This window comes from Capricornis sumatraensis, chromosome 4 (genome assembly GCF_032405125.1).
Source record: "Capricornis sumatraensis isolate serow.1 chromosome 4, serow.2, whole genome shotgun sequence".
Lineage (NCBI taxonomy): Eukaryota > Metazoa > Chordata > Mammalia > Artiodactyla > Bovidae > Capricornis > Capricornis sumatraensis.
The window spans coordinates 52,390,862-52,414,560 of NC_091072.1; the positions used below are offsets into that span (position 1 = coordinate 52,390,862).

The 23,699-nt window shown below is 39.3% G+C and overlaps 1 protein-coding gene across 2 annotated transcripts in view; it reads left to right on the forward strand.

Annotated features, from left to right (window-relative positions):
- NAV3 (neuron navigator 3) overlaps positions 1 to 23,699 on the forward strand; it is a 378,120-nt gene that overhangs the window by 206,345 nt on the left and 148,076 nt on the right. For both annotated transcript variants that reach the window (XM_068970243.1, XM_068970244.1), the window contains exons 10-12: positions 9,225 to 9,333; positions 9,990 to 10,373; positions 22,725 to 22,844. In XM_068970243.1, coding sequence (XP_068826344.1) covers positions 9,225 to 9,333; positions 9,990 to 10,373; positions 22,725 to 22,844 — 613 coding nt within the window. The remainder of the gene's footprint in view (positions 1 to 9,224; positions 9,334 to 9,989; positions 10,374 to 22,724; positions 22,845 to 23,699) is intronic.

The following is a 23,699-nucleotide window of genomic DNA, read 5'->3' on the forward strand; positions in this document are numbered from 1 at the left end:
CTGCAGACCCAGATCAGTGAAGGGCTGGTGAGAGACAGGGGGAGAGAAAAAAAAAAAAAGCGCAGTCAGAGATATCTGGGGAGCTTGTGCTTCACTTCCTTGCGTTTGGAAATACAGAAACGATACAGGGAAAAGTGGACCCATCTCCCTGCTGAGACATGTGATTGGAGGAAGATTGGAAAACGTGGTGGCTTCCTGCGCTACTTTGCAGCTGGAGAAGTATCTGGTGAACTCTCTTCTGCTTCCGATATGTCCAAGCAAAATGTTTGTGAGTACTGCTGATGAGGGCGATGACATGGCAAGCTGAATTGTGGGCAACTCATTGATTGTGCTACAGCTCTAGAGTCTAACGTGAATGTCTGAGCCTGGCCTGAGCTTTTCTTGAAGTGCATGTGTTAATTATAAGCAAAAGGGCCAGTTGGCATCTCTGTGCAGAAAGACAATATGAAGTCTAATTGAAAAAGAAGCCAATAAAGAGAACCATGCAGCGGCCAGCTGAACTCTCTGTGTTTCGGGGCAAAGAAGTAAGGCCAAAGAGAGCTTGTCTTCAGAAGCAGAAATCTCTGACCAGTCTGTCCCTCACCAGTGAGGGGGAGAGGCGCCCTGCTGTGCGCATTTCCAACTGGTTTGGAAATGCCGCCAAGGCCAGCCAGAGGGAATCCAGCTATGCAGAGAGGCGCTCACTCTCCAGGTGCTCGTCCCGCTCCGTGCAGTCCCTGTACCACACAAGCCTCCCTGGGGCCTGGAGCCTCCTGCCCGCCAGCCGCTCAGGCAGTGAGAACTTAGAGGAGTGGACTTCCAGAAGAGGCTTAGAAGGTGAGAGCGATGAAGACAGCCGGTCTGAAGACGAAAATGTGTCCTCCAGGCCCGGCAGTCTCAGCCGGAGCTGGGCTGAGGAGGAGGGAGAAAGCTGCCTGCGGGAAGGCACAGCCCATCTGGATGAAGATGTCATCCTGACGATGCTGGGCGATCTGGAAGAGGCCCTTTACACTGACTTGTTAGGTAAGTCGGGTCTGCTCCTGAAAGGAGGATGGAGTTTTAAGGAGCTGGCCTTTTGCATGAGCCATAGAGCTTCTGTTCTTCCTACTGACTTTTTTTTTTTTTTTAATAAAAAACCCACCATGACTCAAAAGAATTTTAAATTCCTTGTGTCTTGAAATGATTGTCTTTGGCAAACTGAACTATGAGAAGTAGTTGTAAAGTCTACATGGAGAAAGTGAATAGCAAGCACCTGCCCTTGGGCATTATTGGCTCAGAATCTAGATAGCCGGAATTAAGTGTTCACGATTTAAAACTCCAAATGTGCTTTTTACTTAGTCATCAGTAGGGCCTATTTGTTCAACTTCTCTCAAGGTGATCTCACCACAGATGTGGAATGAAGAATGATGGAGCTCGTGGGTCAATTTTTGTGTGTAGTCAACTTCCTCCTGCTGCCTCCCTGGTGTCTGAATAGATGGCTTTTTTTGTGCCTCAGTGACGAGCACCATGCACTCTAGTTACACTTCTAGAAATGCAGAGGTCTCTTCTGACAGCTTGACTCTCTTTTTAAAAAGTGTTGGACAAAAATATTTCTGAGTGTGTACATCGTTAACTATTCAAATCACTATGTAGATGAGTGTGAACTATTCTGATGCTTTACAAACTAGGCCTTTTTGATGACATGATTGTTAGGAGTAACTTCTGATATAATCCTTAATTAACTAGGTATGAATAAGTCTGAAGTAACTCTTTAGTTCGCCACCTGCCTGAATAGGTAAACTATATGAAAGTGAAGTGAAATACTTTAAATCCAGTGCTCTCCTGTACCATATTTATATCATAGGGGGCCTTCTTCAAAAACTCTTAAGTATTTAACCATTGACCATATCCTCTTTTATATCAGTGTGTTTTATTTCCACAAAGGCCTTATAATCACAAGAATTAAACCAGACCAGTGATCTCTTTGTTTCTGATTCCTTCAGCTGATGCCAGATATAGGTTTGCTTTTATTCTCTTTGTAGACCTTCCTGTTACAAGAAGTTTTATGAGATTTTCTGGAATCTCAGTGAATCAGCTTAGAGAGACAGCAGAGGCAAATATCACTCCATTTTGCATGTCAGTTTAGCTTTAAAAGAAGAATGTTTCTGCAATTGAAGGAATGGTGATTTCTGAATCTGAATATCCTAGGTGATCAGACACTGAAGATTTATTTCTTCACCATTGTGTGATTTCTGTGATGAAAGCTTCTCGTAAAAACAAACAAACACACAAACCTGCATGCAGTACAAAGGCAAGAGAGGGAGTCTTAATCTTTAAGACTCCTTTTTCTTCTCTCGATCCTCTGAAATGGTAGCATCAAGTCACATTTGTCTTTTGCCTTGAAAATGGTAGCATTTATCTTGTTCTGAGTACCTCTTATGTAAGTATTCTCCAAGATACGACCAGAGTGAAGTCTTCTGACAGCGTGTGTTGGTTGTTCTGTTAAATTATAGCAGGCTGTGGGTGGGTGTGTATATCACACATGCCTTTTTGTGCATAAATAACTTGGAGCATTACTGTCAGAGGGTCAGCTCTCCATAAGTGTCTGTGGAGTCCATGGTGTTTAACCAGAGTATCTGCTAATTGTATTTATGGGATTGTTCTCCGTAAGGCTTTTTTCTCCCCCAACAGATGCCAGTTTTCAAAAATGCAGATGAGAAAGTAAGAGGAAGAGTTTATTCAAACAGCTCTGATATGAATAATCATATCAGGATAATGAAGCATTGCAAAGCAATTCCCTAAATAATGATGCATTTTAAGTTGGTAAATATATCCGAGCCCATAGCACACAGGAATTTCAGGATTTCTGCCAGGTGCTTAAGTGGGTTCTGCTTCTGACTCAAAATGGCCTCTTCCAAATTAGTTTTTAGGCAGAGTTCCCTGAGTTCAACTCTTTATTCTTATATATTCTAATAAATCAGACAGACTAGGGTTTGTGTTATAACTATATAGGAGAATATTGAAAAGGTAACTAATAAAACTGCTAGTTATATTTCGCTATTTTTGCCCCCCAAAGTGTCTGGTTTACCCTGATGAGTTGAAAAATCCAACTCCCTGTTGGGGGTAATCCACAAAACTACGGTGATTTCTACAAATAAATCAGACAGCTAAACTCTAAAAAATAACGTTTGTAATATGGGTGCTGTAGAAGATATAATTCTCTGTGAATAAGGTTATTAAGAGTTTACTCATTGGAAAAGACTCTGATGCTGGGAGGGATTGGGGGCAGAAGGAGAAGGGGGCGAAGAGGATGAGATGGGTGGATGGCATCACCGACTCAATGCACATGAGTTTGGGTGAACTCTGGGAGTTGGTGATGGACAGGGAGGCCTGGCATGCTGTGGTTCATGGGGTCGCAAAGAGTCGGACACGACCGAGCGACTGAACTGAACTGAACTGAAGGTTCATTCATATATAATTTGTTTTCCTCCTAAAAGATAACAGCACTGTCAGTGTTAATTATAATGCATGTAATTAAAGCATGAAAAATAAGAGCAAGACCACACAGTTTAAATGGTCTGTCTGCCATTAAGTAAAAATTTAGAAGCACCAAACTGAGCCTGTTATTCTGTGTCCTGCTCAGAGAAGAGATTTTACAAGCCAAGAGAAAACAGTTCGCTCTAATGTTGAAAACTCAAAGTGAATTTCAGAATATGGCCTTCTGGAAAATGTGTGTATAAGCCTTTACTACTTTGTCTGACACTTAGGAGGCGTCCGTCAGGAATAATGGCTAGATTTAAGGTTATAAAAGTGAAACAGAGTACATTTTTGAGACTAAACACCTTTCTCACTAAATACATTTTCTTCTAACTTTTGTTACTAAATATTTCATATTGTTTGTGCTTTTATATTTGACCTTTTAGGTTGACATTCTCTCCCTTCCACCATTTCTCTAGACATCACTTGGATACAAATTTACAGGCTGTTTCAAGCTTGTGCCATCCTTAGGGGGCTTGCTGCTAAGTCACTTCAGTCGTGTGCGACTCTGTGCAACCCCATAGACAGCAGCCTACCAGGCTCCCACATCCCTGGGATTCTCAGGCAAGAACACTGGAGTGGGGTGCCATTGCCTTCTCCAAGTACATTTAACTTCATCTTGCCTTTTGTGGGTCATTGAGGACATTTACTGCAATAAATTTTGATTTGGTTATTATCTTCTGTGACATGAATGAGGCAGTGATTATGTTCTGCTCAGTAAGTGCTAGGAGGGAAATGTCCGTTTGTCTGATGGTTATGAGCGGCGCAGTGTCGTGAGTGGATGTCGTGAGGAGGAAAACCAGAGGAGGGAGAGAAGCGATGGTTCCGAAACATGAGGGAAGCTGTGTAAACAAGCAGGGGATTCATTGGGAAAAATCCAAGCACTTAAGATGCCTGTTGGATTGGAAGAAGGAAACTTAAAATGTGATAAAGATGTTTTTTAAAAAAATGCTGAGTGAAAATGGAATGTCTGAAAATACAGTGTTCTTAAAGTTTATGTAAAAAAATGTTGAAATTAATTCAAATATCAGTGTTATTAAGATTAAGAAATTGGCAGGTAGGCGATTGAAATGCAGTCTGATTGCAGTCTGAAAGTTCTCCCTGAGAGAAGGGGCTTGGTGACAGGGTGCGTATAACGGTATATATTGGGAAACTCGCACAAGGGCAATATTGCTCTTCCTTTACTCCCTCCAGTGAAGTCATCTCAGCACTTTCTTCTTTAAGACTCTTCATCTCTCCCCATCACTTAGAATCACTGGCTTCTCTACTGTGTGACGTGCTGGATACACCACCACGTCAGTATTAACTTTAGTGTGTCTTCAATTTGGTCTCATCCTTCACTATTACTTTTTTTCTGCCACTTTCAGTAAACCCCTTCTTTACCTCTGCCTTTCCTTTGATTGTAGTGATATTTTTTTCTGTTGTTCAGTCACTCAGTCGTGTCCGACTCTTTGCGACCCCATGGTCTGCAGCGCACCAGGCTTCCCTCTCCTCCACTATCTCCCGAAGTTTGCTCAAACTCATGTACATTGAGTCATGATGCTGTTTAACCATCTCATCCCCTGATGCCCTGTTCTCCTTTTGCCTTCAGTCTTTCCCAGCATCAGGGTTTCTTCTAATGAGTTGGCTCTTCTCATCAGGTGGCCAAAGTATTGGAACTTTAGCATCAGTCCTTCCAATGAATAGTCAGGATTATTTCCTTTAGGATTGACTGGTTTGATCTCCTTACAGTCCAAGGGACTCCCAAGAGTCTTCTCCAACACTCTTCTAAAACACAGTTCTAAAGCATCAATTCTTCGGTGCTCAGCCTTCTTCATGGTCCAACTCTCACATCCATACATGATTACTGGAAAAAACCATAGCTTTGACTAGATGGACCTTTTTTGGCAAAAAGTAATGTCTCTGATTTTTAATACACTGTCTAGGTTTGTCATAACTTTTCTTTCAAGGAGCAAGGGTCTTTTAATTTCATGGCTGTAGTCACCTTTTAAGATTTTTCTTACAAAGCCTTCCTTTTCCTTCAGGGTTCTGCCAGATTATTTGGAAATAAGACATAGACTTCTTTATAACCATTTCTCTAATATGCTGTGTTGTATTTATGAAGAGAAGAATAGGAAGAATTTCTGGAGAAGGTATAATTAGATTCTTAAGGGCTAAGTTAAATACAGTTCTGATATTTAAACATATATTAATTTCCTAGGTTAGAAATCACATGGATTAGGATTGGAAAAGTTTATGCCATGTGCATGAGGATACAATGGGTGACTTTTTTATTTCTTTTTTAATTGAAGTAAAGTTGATTTACAATGTGTTCTTTTCAGGTGTACAATAAAGTGATTCAGTGTTATATATATATATATATATATAATGTATGCATGCTCACATAGTTTTTTCAGATTCTTTTCTCATATAGGTTATTACTAAATATTGAGTGAAGTTCCCTGTGCTATACAGTAGGTCCTTGTTTAATTTGTATATATAGTAGTGAGTATATGTTACTCCGAAATTCCTAATTTATCCCCTCCAGCCTTTTCCATTTGGTAATCATCTCACATGCTAGTAAAGTAATGCTCAAAATTCTCCAAGCCAGGCTTCAGCAATACGTGAACCATGAACTTCCTGATGTTCAAGCTGGTTTTAGAAAAGGCAGAGAACCAGAGATCAAATTGCCAACATCTGCTGGATCATGGAAAAAGCAAGAGAGCACCAGAGAAACGTCTATTTCTGCTTTATTGACTATGCCAAAGCCTTTGACTGTGTGGATCACAATAAACTGTGGGAAATTCTGAGAGAGATGGGAATCCCAGACCAACCAACCTGCCTCTTGAGAAATCTGTATACAGGTCAGGAAGCAACAGTTAGAACTGGACATGGAACAGACTGGTTCCAAATAGGAAAAGGAGTACATCAAGGCTGTATATTGTCACCCTGCTTATTTAACTTCTATGCAGAGTACATCATGAGAAATGCTGGACTGGAAGAAACACGAGCTGGAGGAGAAATATCAATAACCTCAGATATGCAGATGACACCACGCTTATGGCAGAAAGTGAAGAGGAGCTAAAAAGCCTCTTGATGAACGTGAAAGAAGAGAGTGAAAAAGTTGGCTTAAAGCTCAACATTCAGAAAACGAAGATCATGGCATCCAGTCCCATCACTTCATGGGAAATAGATGGGGAAACAGTGGAAATAGTGTCAGACTTTATTTTTTGGGGCTCCCAAATCACTGCAGATGGTGACTGCAGCCATGAAATTAAAAGATGCTTACTCCTTGGAAGAAAAGTTATGATCAACCTAGATAGCATATTCAAAAGCAGAGACATTACTTTGCTGACTAAGGTCCATCTAGTCAAGGCTATGGTTTTTCCAGTGGTCATGTATGGATGTAAGAGTTGGACTGTGAAGAAGGCTGAGCGCCAAAGAATTGATGCTTTTGAACTGTGGTGTTGGAAAAGACTCTTGAGAGTCCCTTGGACTGCAAGGAGATCCAACCAGTCCATTCTAAAGGAGATCAACCCTGGGATTTCTTTGGAAGGAATGATGCTAAAGCTGAAACTCCAGTACTTTGGCCACCTCAAGAGTTGACTCATTGGAAAAGACTTTGATGCTGGGAGGGATTGAGGGCAGGAGGAGAAGGGGTTGACCGAGGATGAGATGGCTGGATGGCATCACTGACTCGATGGATGTGAATCTGAGTGAACTCCGGGAGTTGGTGGTGGATAGGGAGGCCTGGCGTGCTGCGATTCATGTGGTCGCAGAGAGTTGGACATGACTGAGGGACTGAACTGAACTGAACCATTAGTTTGCTTTCCTTGTCAGCTTCTGTTTTGTAAATAAGTTATTTGTTTCATTTCTTTTATATTTCACATATAAGTGGTATCATATGATATTCGTCTTTGTATGATTTACTTCACATAGTATGATCATTTCTAAGTTCATGCATGTGTCTGCAAATGGCATTATTTCATTCTCTTTATGACTGAGTAACATTCCTGTGTGTGTGTGTATGTGTGTGTGTACGCATGCATGCATCTTCCATATAGTTAATTAGGGAGGTTTTTCAATATTTTCTAAGTTTAAAATAATAATACAGTTATTAATCGTATTTTAGCAATTCAAATAGTTGGTAAATTAAAGAAAGAGATTTGCAGACTGGCAGAAGAGTGGTGGTTGCTTTGACAACCACCCAGGATGAAGAAAAAAGAACAAGGTAGTAATGTTTGGTTGGACAGGGAATTATCAGTTGGCTTTTTGAGGGGCACCATGGTAAAGTAGTGTAAAGTTGTTCTGTTGTTTCAGAGTTATTGGGATCCCTGGGTGGAAGTTAAATGGAGACAAATTATTACTCATCATCAGAGTTGTTTTTATAATTAGATCTAATTAGTCTAATATTGGAAAGAATCAGCTCTTACTGTAGAAGAGGAAGTCTTTCTAATCTTAGAGGTTTCAGATAGAAACATATGGCCACCTGGCTAGTGAGTCAGAGATTTGTTTCTTCATTGGCTGAGAGGTAAGGCCAGAGAATCTCTGAAGTCCCCACCAACAGTAAGTTTCTATTATAGATGTTAAATGCTATATAGATGTTCAATGGGTACAATTTTTCTGTATTTTAAAAAAATATGGCATAAATATTGTGGAAGAAAAGCAAACAGGTTGACTACCTATATTCTTAAAGCAGATTGTAGATATTTGGCTTGTTTATGTCACAGTCTTTATTCTGGAATTTAATACATACCGTTTTCTACCTTCACTTTTCCTTCTTGTTTTTTTTCCTTTCCCTCCTTCCCTTTGGCATCTCCTTGCCGCCATCCCCTCCTTTGTCTTCTTCTTCCTCCCTCTCCACCCCATACCTTCTGTCTCCTTCATTCATTCATTCCCCTTCCTCTCACCTTTTTTTTTAATTCTTTTTTTCTTTTTATTTAAAATTCCTGATCATTGGACATACTGCTGAGCTAAATTGAACAAAATGGAGACTATGATTTCTCTCCTCCCTTTTCATGTTCTTCTTATTTATAGATTCACCAGCTTGAAATGGTCACTGGCCTGGACTTTATTGCATGGCCATAAACAAACTGGCTTAATGCCCCCTCTGTCCCCGAATGATATGTTGAGGTTGTAAAGGCCAGCATTTGTCACCCTGGCAGAGCTGTTTATTTTATGTGTAGACTTGTTCCTGGATTCGATGCCTAGGACTTTGTTTAAACTCTTGGTGTCACATGTGCATGGTCTGGTTCCCTGTAGAAAGTGGAGGAATAATTATAAATCCAGTCCTGAATCTTTGTTCATTAGTCTGTTGAAAGACTTGAAAAGATATTGCTTCTATGAGAAAAGGCCTTCATCTTATTTCCCTAAATCCAAACGTATACTTGCTACATAAGGTTATCTCAGCTACTCTGAGCACACTGAAACCGGCGATTATGGAAATGATTAGGATCCACATAGCTGCAGATTTTTAGATTAAGCTCAGAAACATGGAGCTGGTGACTCTCATTTTGCAACAATTAAACTCATAGACCTAAGAAATATTATTACATTATCACCACTTGAAATTATTACTTTTACCATTATATTTGTTTCTATTCCCATTTTGTTTGTAGAACAAAAATTATAATTTTAGATGATACAGTTATTTGGAATTTTCTACCTATTTTAGTTTTGATGAAAGGAACTCATATATACATATACACAATAAATGACATGAATAACAAATTATTGTGTTACTTTTCTAGGTGAAGACCCTGAAACAAGAAGAATGAGAACAGTTAAAAACATAGCAGATTTGAGGCAGAATTTAGAAGAGACGATGTCTAGTCTTCGTGGGACCCAGATAAGCCACAGGTCTTCTTCAGTTCTGCCTGTTTGGGGGCCAATAAAGAAAAAATTACAGCAAGCGTTTAACTTCTTATAATGATAAAGAAGGGATTTAGTTTCCCTTTACTCTTTTCTCACTTAAATTTTATGTGACAATCAACTGGTGACTTCTCAGCACCTATCCAGTGATGTTTTTTGCTCCTAACCATCTCTTCATATAATTTCCCATTCAGACTGAATTAGCTACTGAACTACCACCATCACTGCTAAATGGATTTTCAGGCCTGCCTTAAATAACAATGGCAGATGTTGTAATTAAAATGCATCTGAGGAGGGATGTTAGAGAGTCTTTCAAACTAATTGTCGTTAACTTCCAGAAACGTTCCAGGAAGGCTACAGTGAGTTAAATTAAGGGCTAGTTGAGAATATGAAACATTGTTTTACCTAAAATGTAATGATGGCCTTTCTTGGAAAGCACAAAAGAAAAAGCTGTGGTGAATGTCCCTTCCTACATTTTGATACCTACAGAGGTGTTTAGAAATCTCAAAATGAATGTATAATTTGACTTCCATGAAAGTGGACATCGCTCCAAGAAATGACTCTCAACTATAAGCCTTCATGCACTCTGGGTCCGTGGCCCCAGGTGAGGCAGTGTCTAGTGATTTCTCTATTTTATTTGACAGCACCCTGGAGACAACATTTGACAGCACTGTAACAACGGAAGTGAATGGCAGGACCATACCCAACTTGACAGGTCGACCCACCCCCATGACCTGGAGGTTGGGCCAGGCATGCCCTCGACTTCAAGCTGGAGATGCTCCATCCCTGGGTGCCGGCTACCCTCGCAGCGGTGCTGGGAGACTCATCCACACAGACCCCTCAAGGTTCATGTACACTACACCTCTCCGTCGAGCTGCTGTCTCTCGACTGGGCAACATGTCACAAATTGACATGAGTGAGAAAGCAAGCAGTGACCTGGACATGTCTGCTGAAGTTGACGTTGGTGGATATATGAGCGATGGTGATATCCTCGGGAAAAGTCTCAGAACTGATGACATCAACAGTGGGTAAGTGGCCCTGGGCTCCAGCAGAATTGTGTAAAGAGGGTAGTTTGCCGAGATGCATTAGCTATGGGAAGGGATTGTCGTTGTATAGTCGCTAAGTCCTATCTGACTCTTGCGACTTCATGGACTGTAACTCACCAGGCTCCTCTGTCCATGAGATTTCCCAGGCAAGAATACTGGAGTGGGTTGACATTCCCTTCTCCACAGGATCTTTCTAACCCAGGGACTGAAACTGTGTCTCCTGCATTGGCAGGCAGATTCTCTACCACTGATCACCCGGTAAGCCTCCAGGAAGGGAGTATATAAGGTTAGTTAATAAAGTTGTTAGAAAATGTGAGAAATCAAAGGTTATTTGGGGGTATTTCAGCCTGCTTTTCTGATCACTCATGAACAGTAAGATATCCAAATTGTCTCTAAAATCTTTTCATTATAATCCATTAACTTTACATGAGTTTGGGCGAACTCCGGGAGTTGGTGATAGACAGGGAGGCCTGGTGTGCTGCAATTCATGGGGTCGTAAAGAGTCAGACACGACTGAGCAGCTGAACTGAACTGATTGTTAATTCAGAGAAACACATGTGCTGAATGTTTTTCAGAGTGATTTTCACATGCCTCTTAAATCACAGATTTTGTAGTGAAGGACATGGGAAGGAGACAGGAGGAGTTTTGCTGAACTACTTGATTTTTGGGGGGCTTGTCAAAGCTGCCTGTAACTGCTCTGAAGAACACATATTTTCTAGCATTCTTAATTATGCACCTCTGATCTAACTTTTACATTTGAAAGTTTCCATCTGTTTATTCTCTTTTTTGTTGGCATCTTAGCCCATTTTCCTTCTGTTTCCTATTACATTCTGAAAAAAAAATATTGTGGTATAAAACTCTCAAAAAGTATTTCGGCAACTTGGAATATTTGGTTCAATCTTAGGGTGATCCCCAGTGGCAGAAATATAATAGTCTATTAAAACTATTTATATTAATGACTGTAGTTGCCACTTGGAAAACTTATTACCTACTTCACTCTTGTTAAGCTCTTTAAGGACGTTGTCATTTAACCAACCCTCCACTAACAACCCTTATGAGGTGTGTATTTTTAAACCTGTTTTACAGATAAGGAAACTGATCACAGTTGGCCCCAACTGTATTAAAGCTAAGGAAAGACTAAAATGGCATTGGAACTCAGAGACATCTGACTTCAAAACCCAGCCTATGTAATACAGGGAAAAACTTTCCAATTAACTTTATCTATATTTTTCATGTGAGTCTGGGTTTTGACCTATTCTTTGTCCTTTTGCTTCTGAGAGGACTAGTCTCAGAAGACATTCTTTATACAAGTAACCTTTCCTGACTTCATTCATGAAAAACTTGTTTGAATGGGGACAAGACCTTAAAAAGTACAAAAGAGCTTTTGATCAGACTCATAGCTCTGCTTTGATATCCTGATACCCACCAGTGCACTCCTGGTGGCCACCTTCTTTGAGCTTCTAAGGAGCTAGAATTAGAGAGACAGGTTATTGTTAATTAGGGTGGGAGGTAGTTGAGTTGCCACTCGAGTCATAGTGTCTAAATTAAATCTCCTTCTAACATGTGCTGTCTGTGATCTCCTTGAGAGCTTAATTTATCCAAATTCCTCTCTGTAAGAAAGACAAAATTGCAGAATCTTCATTAAACTGTTAGGAATGAAGAAAAACCCACAAATTGTCCTTAACACAAAGTCTTTCACAATGTAAGTGTTCAGTAAATTATCACTGTCATCACAATTAGATTTTTATCAGTAAAATTATTAACCTGATGATTAATAACCTAATAATCATGGGGCATGATCTCATATAGGAGATAGTTGAAATTGTAAGAGGTATGAAGAAAGCATCCTGGGAAAATAATAGAGAAGAGAGATCATGAGATGAATTATGTATGTACCTATTAGAAAAATTTGTTGAGTTCTTCCTATGTGTAAAGCAACATTCCCGGCACTGTGTGTTCAGTGGTGAACATACAGACACAGTACCAGCCCATGTGTTATTCACATGTTAGTTTTTTTTTTATATTTTATGTGTTCATTTATTCAGTAAATGAATAGTAATATATGTACATGTATATGTAAGTGTGTGTATATACATTCTTAAATAAGTGGGTTTTGAAGGCATATTTTTTAAAAAACTGAGTTCTGCTTCTAGTATTATATTTTACCAGCATAACCATACTCAGGAGCTATATTAGGTAACTAACTTCTGTAGCAGAGAAATTTCAACATCTCAGCAACTTAACACAAAGAAGTTAATTTCTCCTTCACATAAAACCCTTCCTGGCATGTCTGGTCATCAGTCGGGAAATGTGCATATAAGACACAGTCTTTCAGAGACTAGGATGATAGATAACATGGCTATTACCCAGGCAGACAGCCAGTGTCACCCTGGGGGTTGATTTCATTAAGCAGATGACAGATAGAAAACCGAGGTGTAAGAATATTTCATATGCACGAGGCCTGGAAGTGGGGGTATGACTTCTGTGCACATTCCCTCATGCAGAACTGAGGTGGCTGCATCTAATAGTCAGTGCAGCCAGGGACCGTTGTTCAGCTGTGTGCCCAGAAGGAAGAGGAAGCTGGTTGAATAAGAGCTGACTAGTCTCTGCACAACTCTCTAATGAGAAATTTTAAAAATACCGTTATATCCCTTTTCCTTCTTGCTTGTTTCCTGACTCACTGGAAACCTGTTTCTCATTTCTGTTCTCCGGTTTTGTTCGCTATTGGTCTTTCAAAGGAGGTCTTGAACAGTCCCACAAATGAGTCTGTATAAGTACGTATTCGTGGTCTGTGTGTGTTGTGTTGACCACCCAAGTCACCCATATTCAGTGACTAAAGTAAAAGATGAAGGAAAAAAAACAAAACTAAGTAAAAACACCCCAAACTTGTTTGAAAGCTCCCTCTGATGATGCTGATGTGCTTGGCCTTATGCACGCTCTCTTTCCCGTGGTGGGGTGCAGACATGGGAAAGTGGCGTGTGGCTCAGAGTCCTGACCTCAAGTGGAGGGTGGCGAGCGTGGCAGAGGCAGGGCCACTGGCCCCGGTTCAGCACTGGCTGGGGTTGTGGGGACACCCAGGATGTGCTGTGTGCCCTCACAGCTCAGCTCTGAATGTGCTGTGCCCATCGACGTCAGAAGCATGCGGTCCAGTGTGTCAGCCTGAAACTAAGAGATAGGAAGACAAGCTCAGGGGAATATTAATCTGATATTTTCCTTAAGATATAGGGCATAGAGATGTCTGTGCTACAGTTCATGAAAAAATACTGAATCACAAAGTTAACTGTCTGTTCCCAATTCTTAGAAGTATGTTTTAGTGATTAAATGGACCAAAAAAGGCTCAAAAGGCATAGCAGTGAATGAAGATGTTTAACTTAGGATTTTTTCTTCATGTAACTGCAAGGTATGTCATGAAGTTAACGGAAATGGACTTTCCTTTTTTTTTATGTACTTCAGGTAGAACTGAGAAAATTAGGTAATCGGCATTCTGAGAATTCAAAATTCTTGAAGCATGCAAAGGCTTATCTCTTTTTTCTCTTCTCAAAATTACTTTAAACACTTGGGGATGTGAATCTTCCAGTAATTAGGAATTAGTCAGAGGAAGGCCTCTTACTTATAATGAATATCTTTGAAAAAGTCTCCATGTAGGAAAAAAAAAAAGGAATACTCTAGAAAATTGGAGGGGAAATTGCATATTTTAACTGGGTGGAAACTGGAGTTATCTCTAGGTGTCACAGTGATAAATAGTTTGGCCAAGAATATAACCTAAAATTCTACTTTAAATGGCCCAAACACAAAGTAATTTAATTCTGGAGAATGACATTTTTAAAAGAGAGGTGGATACTCTAATCCTGCTTTTCCCCTGCGTGCAGGCCTGAGTTCTCAGTCGTGTCCGACTCTTGGTGACCCCATGGGCTGTAGCCCACCAGGCTTTTCTCTCCATGGGGTTTCTCAGGCAAGAACACTGGAGGGGTTGCCATTTCCTCCTTTGACCCTCCCTCATTCCTCCTGTAGTAAACTTTGTGAGTGACTGAAGCCTGCATCGGAGAAGGCAATGGCACCCCACTCCAGTCCTCTTGCCTGGAAAGTCCCATGGATGGAGGAGCCTGGTAGGCTGCAGTCCATGGGGTCGCTAAGAGTTGGCATGACTGAGCAACTTCATTTTTGCTTTTCACTTTCATGCATTGGAGAAGGCAGTGGCACCCCACTCCAGTATTCTTGCCTGGAGAATCCCAGAGGAGCCTAGTGGGCTGCTGTTTATGGGGTCGCACAGAGTCGGACATGACTGAAGCGACTTAGCAGCAGCAGTAGCAGAAGCCTGCATAACGTTGGAAAAGATAGGGTTACCTGAGTTGGGTTAAAAGGATGTGCATGGTAAACTACTTATTCCTAATCGTAACACTTCACTTCATATTCAAGATATGAGAATTATTACTTTTTAGTGAATGTAGAAAGTCTAATGGACAAATAGTGGTAATGCTAGTCAGCATATACATAGCATTTATAATGTGCTAGGTAATGCTCTATGCATTTTACATATATTAACTCATTTTGATGTTGTTCAGTCACCCGATCATGTCCAACTCTTTGTGATCCCATGGACTGCAGCATGCCAGGCCTCTCTGTCCCTCACCATCTCCCAAAGTTTGCCCAAGTTCATGTGCATCGCATCAGTGATGCCATCAGCCATCTCATCCTCTGACGCCCTCTTCTCCTTCTGCCCTCAGTCTTTCCCAGCATCAGGGACTTTTCCAATGTGTCAGCTGTTCGCATCAGATGACCAAAATACTGGAGTTTCAGCTTCAGCATCAGTCCTTCCCGTGAATTTTAAGGGTTGATCTCCCTTAACATTGACTGGTTTGATCTCCTTGCTGTTGAAGGGACTTTCAGGAGTCTTCTCCAGCACCACAGTTCGAAGGCATCAATTCTTTGGTGTTCTGCCAGTTCTGCTGCACTCAGCCTTCTTTACAGTCCAGCTCTCACAACCATTCGTGACCACTGGGAAGACTAGCGTTGACTATATAGACCTTTGTTGGCAGGGGAATCTCTGCTTTTCAAGACACTGTCTAGGTTTGTCATAGCTTTCCTTCCTAGAAGCAGTTGTATTCTGATTTCATGGCTGCAGCCACCCTCTGCAGTGATTTTAGAGCGCAAGAAGAGGAAATCTGTCATTACTTCCACCTTTTCCCCTTCTATTTGCCTTGAAGTAATGGGACCCTTGCACTGCAAGGAAATCCAACCAGTCCATCCTAAAGGAGATCAGTCCTGGGTGTTCACTGGTAGGACTGATGTTGAACCTGAGACTCCAATACTTTGGTCACCTGATGCGAAGAGCTGACTCATTTGAAAAGACCCTGATGCTGGGAAAGATTGAAGGCAGGAGGAGAAAGGGATGACAGAGGATGAGATGGCTAGATGGCATCATCAACTCGATGGACATGGGTTTGAGTGAACTCCGGGTGTTGGTGATGGACAGGGAGGCCTGGCATGCTGCGGTTCAGGAGTTGCAAAGAGTTGGATACAACTGAATGACTGAACTGAACTGAATGGGGCTCAATATAGTTTGTTTAATATTTAGCTTTAAGCCTGATCTTTTACTCTGCTCCTTCACCCTCATCAAGAGACTCTTTAAATCCTCTTAACTTTCTTCCATTAGAGTGGTATTACCCGCATATCTGAGGTTGTTGATGTTTCTCCCACCTTTCTTTATTCCAACTTGTAACTTATCCAGCCCGGCATTTCTCATGATGTGCTCAGCATATAGGCTAAATAAACAGGGTGACTGCAGACAGCCCTGTCATACTCCTTTCTCAAGCTTGAACCAGTCAGTTGTTCCATACAGGGTTCTAACTGCTGCTTCTTGACCCACATACACATTTCTTATCAGACAGGTAAGATGATTCAATATTTCCATCTCTTTAAGAGCTTTTTCACAGTTTATTATGGTCCACACAGTCAAAGGCTTTGGCATAGTCTGTGAAACAGAGGTTGATGTTTTTCTGGAATTCCCTACCTTTCTCTATGATCCAGTGGATGTTGGCAATTTGATCTCTGTTTCCTCTTCCTTTATTAAACCCAGCTTGGACATCTGGAAGTTCTTGGTTCACATAATGCTGAGGCCTACCATGCGAGATTTTAAACATGACCTTACTAGCATGGGAGATGAGTGCACTTGTCTGATGGTTAGCACATTCTTTAGTACTACCCTACTTGGGAATTGGGAGGAGGTTTCACCTTTTCCAGTCTTGTGGCCAATGCTGGATCTTCCAGATTTGCTGACGTATTGAGTGCAGCATCTTGATGGCATCATCCTTAAGGGTTTTGAATAGTTCTACTGGAATTCCATCAGATCCACTAGCTTTATTAACAGCAGTGCTTCCTAACTCATTAACTAATTTATATCTCACCATAACGGTAAGAGGTACGCATATTATTACTGTCTCCCTTTTACAGATGAAACCTCTTAGCCATGGATAGATTAAGTAGCTTTAGGTAGAACTCAGAAAGTTAACTCATTGGCATTCCAAAATAATACAAATTTACTTGATGCATGCATTGCTAAATTTGAACTTGAAAACAGTTTGCCTCCAGTCTGCACTCTTAATCATCTTGACATACTGACCCTGTTGTCTACATGTCTCCTTGCCCACATTTCTCTCACAGAAGTTTATTATTTTACAAACAAACATAAAAGAGCTTCACAGCAACCATTCATTGTTAGCACCTTAGCTAGCACCTTTGATCAAGGAGACGATCCTTAAAATTGTCTGTGCTCACAATCTCTGTTCTAGATGCTAAACTAGAGCTCCTTGGAAGTTAGACATGAACACAAATTTTAGATGCCCTGTGTTTTCATGTCATAAAAAATATCTAATTGTTATGTTAAGTTTCTGATATGAAATATTGAGTGTAAAAACAGTTCTAGGAAGATTGGTTTTGAATGGGTTTTGAATCTTTCCAAATCTCCACACACAAAAAAATAGACAAAACAAGTAGATAGCTAAGCCATAAAAAAAATGATCATTGTTTACTTAAAAAAGCTGATACAAGGTATCATTTCAAACCCCAGGTATAATTAATGAGGGACAGTTAGTCAAGAGCCAAAGAATCGGAATGGTACTAGCTTCCGTGTGTGCTCAGTTGAGTCCAACTTTTTGCTGCCCTGGGGACTGTAGCCCACCAGGCTTCCCTGTCCATGGAATCTTCCAGGCAAGAACACTGGAGCAGGTAGTCATTTCTTACTCCAGGGGATCTTACTGACTCAGGGATTGAACCGACATCTCCTGTGTCTCCTGCGCTGGCAGGCAAGATTCTTTACCACTGATACCATCATCCATGTACAAAGAAACAGAGGGTAGTAGTGGGACATCTGATCACACTGAGAACAGAAGAACCCCAGAAGAGCCAAGAGACGCCGACAAGAATACACACAGGCCCTATCTATAGGCAGCAACTGGAGCTGGGAGGGTTATGACCAGGCAGGGAGAGTCAGGGAAAGGGCATATCTGGAGGGAAGGGAGCTTTCTTGTTCCCATGAGTTCATTAAACTCTCCAGCCACAGCTTCCTTCCCAGACAGAGCCCCACTCTGAGGGGAAACTTCCAGAAGGAGAAGCAAACTGAATGGGATGTGGCAATAAAGTGACGATGGAGAAGGTCCAGATCAAAATGAGGGGTGAGGACAGAGTCCAGAAATCTCAAAAAGCTAATTATCACATTTTAAAACACTTCACAAAAATAATAGGGGCAGTTACTGTGTGAAGTTAGAAAGGTATCAGATCAAGTTTCTTTTTATTCCAAATAATTGATTTCACATAAAAATAAGCAAGACAAAAATGTCCAAATAAAAACCCCACATAAACCACAAACATATGCAACACGTGCAGCTAATAAAGGATGAATATCAATGAGAAAAAAAACATAGAATCCAATAGAAAAATGAGCAAAAATCATGAACAGACATTTCACAGGCAAAACATAAATGGCCTTTAACAAAGTAAAAATATGATAAACCTGCTTGATAATTTGGAATTTATAAATTAAAGCTAACATGAAGATTCTTATTCATAAGCAAGTTTACTTTGTAAGCAACTTCTTATTCATAAGAAGTTTATTCCGAAAATATTTTCAAAACTCTCGGGCACTGACTAGTAAGGTTTGAATATGTATATGGGTCTATTATGACCCAATGATTTCCTTTCTAGATATAGACTTTAGACAAACACTTGCTTGTGAGCACAAGGAATTAAGTTTATATAAATGTTCATGGTAGAGTTTTTTGTACCATCAGAAACCCTAAAAACAGCTCGAAAGTCTGCAGTAGTCAAAACAATAAGTAAACCGAGTGTGTGCGCTCAGTTGTGTCCGGCTCTTTGTGACCCCATGGACTGCCACCTGCGGAGTTCCTTTGTCCGTGGAATTTTTCAGGCAATAATACTGGAGTAAGCTGTGATTTCCTACCCCAGGGGATCTTCTCAACCCAGGGATTGAACTCATGTCTCCCGAGTCTCCTGCACTGCAGGTGGATTCCTTAATCACTGCACTACCTGGGAAGCCCGGTAGTGCTTATGTAAAGTGAAGCTACACAACTCTAACATGCGAAACACAATGATATACATCAAGGTAGATGATTTGCAAAAATTTAATTTTGAATGAAGGAAATAAGTCACAGAAGAATATATATAATATGGTTCAATTTATATAAAGTCCAAATTCATGAGATGCTAAGCAGTGTATTTCTAGGAATATATGTCCATGTGGTAAAATCATAAAGACAAGTAAAGGAATGCTTAATACAAAGCAGGACAGTAAATATCCCTGGAAGCGAGGTTTGGAAATGTAGGGTTAGAAAAAGCCTGTATGGTCACTGAAGACTGGAAATATTCTCTTTCTGAATGCAGGTTATGGGTACATGAAAATTAATATTATTTTTTACTTATTATTTAATGTGTACTTTTATACTCTTGCAAAAATATGATATATTTAACTATGATGCTTAAAAATTATGGATTTGCTGTGAAGATAAAGTTGTACATATTTACATTGACTGAGAAAATGAGATTGAATCACATACGAAAATAAGATTTGAATACTTCTTCCTATTTTAGTGATTTCTAGACATAATTAAAACATAGTAATGCTGATTCACAGGTCTGAGTCAACTATCCTATAATAGTTGAGGGTGCTGAGTGACAAGTAAAAATCATCTATCTAGATGGTTGGCTAGGTGAATGGAGTGTTTTTCCTGTAACTATATTAGCGTACACAAAGAGCTTAATCTTTGTGGTACAGGTAATATATGGCCAGTTTATGCGAGATGTGAGGTGCTAATGGGAAATACAAGAACAGGGAGCAGTTGGATGTCTCATTCTAGTGCAGGGTGGAGCAGTATGGCCTGGAAATATTAATTAGGGAAACACACACCTAAGGAAAATATGCCAAAGTAAGCAAAGTTTTTCTTCAACAGAAGGAAGAAAAGAGATAGCAGTGGGATGGAGGAAGACTTAGAAATGCTTTTGGAGACTATTGGGGTTTTATGTGAACCATCTTAGAGCTTACAGAATTTCAACATGGCCAAAGTTGTCTTAAGACTTTAATATTTTTAGAGGTTTTTCTTTTTGTCAGTAACCTTCACAAATTTCCTTTGCTACTTCTTGTTTATACCAGTCTTCCTTATGACTATTATCTGTTAAACTCAGCTTATGGTTGAGAAGTTTACATATAACATTATAAGGAGATCTTTTTAAAAATTTTACATTTTCATTCAAAATAATTTCCTAACATTTATGGTTCCCAGATTGTAGCAAATTTTTCTAGAGGAACTATGAAATTCATTAAAAAAAATTTTTTTTTAAATCCTTTAGAAAGACTGAAAAGAAGGAAGAATTTTCAAGAAAAAAATTTTAATCAGAAATTTGCTTTACCTGTACCCTATATATAATTTCTGGTTCGACTATGAAAATGCCCTGCTGGCATTCCAGTGTAACAGTGTCTGTAAACAGAGGAATTAGACATGAATGACTTTTTTGGTACAATTGATACCTGATGTAAACCTATTTAATATTACTTGGAAAATCCAAGGGTCGATGCAAAATGAGTATCCTTTGAAATGCTTCTTAAAAAGAATGCTTTTTTTTTTCTTAATTCATTGAAATTTTCAAGCATTTTTTTCTTTTGAAATTGAATTTTCAAAGCATTTAACCTTTGTCTATAGAACTTACTCTTCCGTAAACATTGAATAATTGAAAGGTTATGTTTATAATAGAAGTGATCATCCATCTCATTTCTGGTTTACATGCATTGTCATTGTGGATAAAGGGCTGAGATCTGCTGCCACGGTTTCTCCCTACAGTATGAAAGCCTTTCAAATTCAGCTGAACAAACAATATATATTTATTGACCCCAAACTATACACAAAACACTTGGCTGAACACTTTTAGATATTTACCAATGAATAAGAGAGACCAATGAGTTGTAAAACTTAAGACATAGACATAGTTATTTCTTCCTCTTGAAGTTAAATTTAGGATCAACGATGTTGATTTTTTTTTTTAATAAGTAACTCAGTTGTCCTTAGAGAAATTTTATACCATTCTCAAACATTTAAGACAATTTCAAAGGGAGAGTGAATGAGAAAGCTGTTTATTTCTGAACACTTTTACTTTATCCGAAATTCCATATATTTCACCTTTAAAAAAAGCAATTAACAATAGAATTGGTTGAGAATGATGTGGAAGTAAGAATAAACAATAAAACATCGACAGCCCCAATATGGCAACTGAAAAATTTTAAAGCACAAAGGACAAATATCCTGTACTCTTTGTCTCATTTAGTATCATTGTTATGATACAGGAAATTAATGCTCATAATCATGAATTAGTTGTCAAAAAAGTTGTCATGTCTAAAACATTCCCTGTTTAAAAGTGTCAGTTTTCAGCACATTTTGGAACCAGAATACTCTTTTTCATTGTTTTAATTTTGATGGGATTAAATTATTTGGTTATCAAGAAAATTAACCATGTAGAGTACACTATGACTTGTTTGTATATAAAATTTATATATTTCCTTTTTCACATGTGGGAGAAACTTTGTGAATAACAAGTTATAGGATTCTCATTTTAAGAGATTTACGTATTTTTCCTTCAATTTTATAAAATCTATCTTCAGTAAATTTTATTCTTCCCATTTTCCTAGGCAGAAATTGAGATATAATTTAAGAAATTTGTTTACGATCTTTCAACTAAAATGGACAGAATTTATTAATCATGTGAGCAATTAGCAAATTTCATAATCCTAGTTTTAACTCTTTGAGCAATCTTTAATATGATCATGATTAATTTTTTGTTCTAAATAGTGGAATCAACTCAAATTTGTTTAAGCAAATTGAGGATCTGATTATGAGGAAGCAGGGATATCTCCTAGAACCCAAGAAGTTGTGAAGCTGAAACCACATGACCAACATGTGCTTTTCGTGCACCCGGGTCATTCTTTCCATTCTGTTGATCAGTTTTCTCTGTGCCTCTTTGCATTTGGTGAAGATAAATATCCACATCTCCTGGGTTTTCATTATCATAAACTTTTCACATAGAAAGACTGATGAGCTGTCTAAGTCCCATTTTTCAAGAGAGAAACATTTGATTAGCCCCACCTGGGGTAGGAGATTAATACCTGTTCTAACCCCAATTGCCAAGGAAGCAACATGACTATGACGGTCTACCAGCCCTATTAATGACGGCGGTCCTGTGATGGCAAAGAAGCAGTTCTTATAGACAGGAAGTGGCAGTGTGGTCCTTCGGTTCAGACAGCTATGCATGGTGGTTACGATGATGGTTTTTGAAGCTGACTTTCCAGATTTATTCTCAACACTCCTGACATGGGGATAATAATGTTATTGCAAGTAAACCATTTAGAACAGTTCCTGGTGATGTCTTAAATGTTTAATACATCTTAGTTATTTTATAATAGTGGTGTACATTTTATTTATCAAATAAATTAATCAAATTTTAAAATGACTCCTGGGACCTTCAGTTCTTCCAAAATGGTATTTATAAGATGAAATGATCTTGGTTTTATTTTGTTAAGTCTGTTCAAAAATTGATAACAAGGAGATAAAGAAGGAAAGTTTTATAATAGGCTAGTTGCTTGTTGCAGTAAGGAAGATTAATTTCCTAATAAACTTCAAGAGATTTTCTAATACTTCCTGGTGAGTAGGATATTTATATAGAAAAACTATAATAGAGCATATTTCATAATTACAATATTGAAATTTGTGAACAATATTAAGTTATACGGATGTGGTCATTCAATTCTCTGTTGATTAATTAGGCTCTTACTTTCAGCTACATGACAGATGGAGGGCTCAACCTGTACACGAGGAGTCTGCACCGAGCCCCAGACACAGCAGCGTCCAGGGACGTCATTCAGAGAGGGCTTCACGACGTGGCCGTGGATGCAGACAGGTAATGCCATCAGCATGCTCGATGGTGAGGAGTGCATAAAGCCGTTTCGTAAGTGAGATCCTAGGACTTTTACAGTATAAACCAAATGAGTTTTTATCCTGCTATAATCATTATTTTGGAACATTTTGAAAACTAAGGTGGTTTTTGCTTATAAGAATTTTCATTTTATATACTAAAAGGAATTGTGTTGCTGATGAGAATGTTTAATAAATTTCAGGTTACATGGTGGCAAATTTTAATATCTACAAAAGCAAAATTATAAATGTAGACTTTTGCTCCTTCCATGAAAAGAACCCTGGCTGGTATATTCCTTTCAATTCAGATGCTCTTAGTTCTACCTGGGGGCTAATGATATAAAGATTAAAACATAATTCTAATTATATTATAAGATGAGCTTGATGTTTTTCTTAAGGGGTTTCTTCAAAGCATACAACTAAATTTTGCTTTAGGCTAACCTCTTTCATATCTCATTGCTTAAAGGCTGGTGTGTTTTCATATACTAGTTATTATTTTGCTGGGAATTGTTTTGCCAATATTACAAGAATCACTGCTGTTTAAAAATATTGTCTTTGTGAAATGTTGTTGTAAGACATACTCAGTCCTGATTTTACCCCCTCTTCACTCAGAATGTTTGATTTCTTAAGCAAGGAGAGATTGCCTATTTCTAGAACTACTGTAGGCACCCCACTCCAGCACTCTTGCCTAGAGAATCCCATGGACAGAGGAGCCTGGTGGGCTGCAGTCCATGGGGTCACTAAGAGTCGGACACGACTGAGCGACTTTACTTTCACTTTTCACTTTCATGCATTGGAGAAGGAGATGGTAACACACTCCAGTGTTCTTGCTTGGAGAATC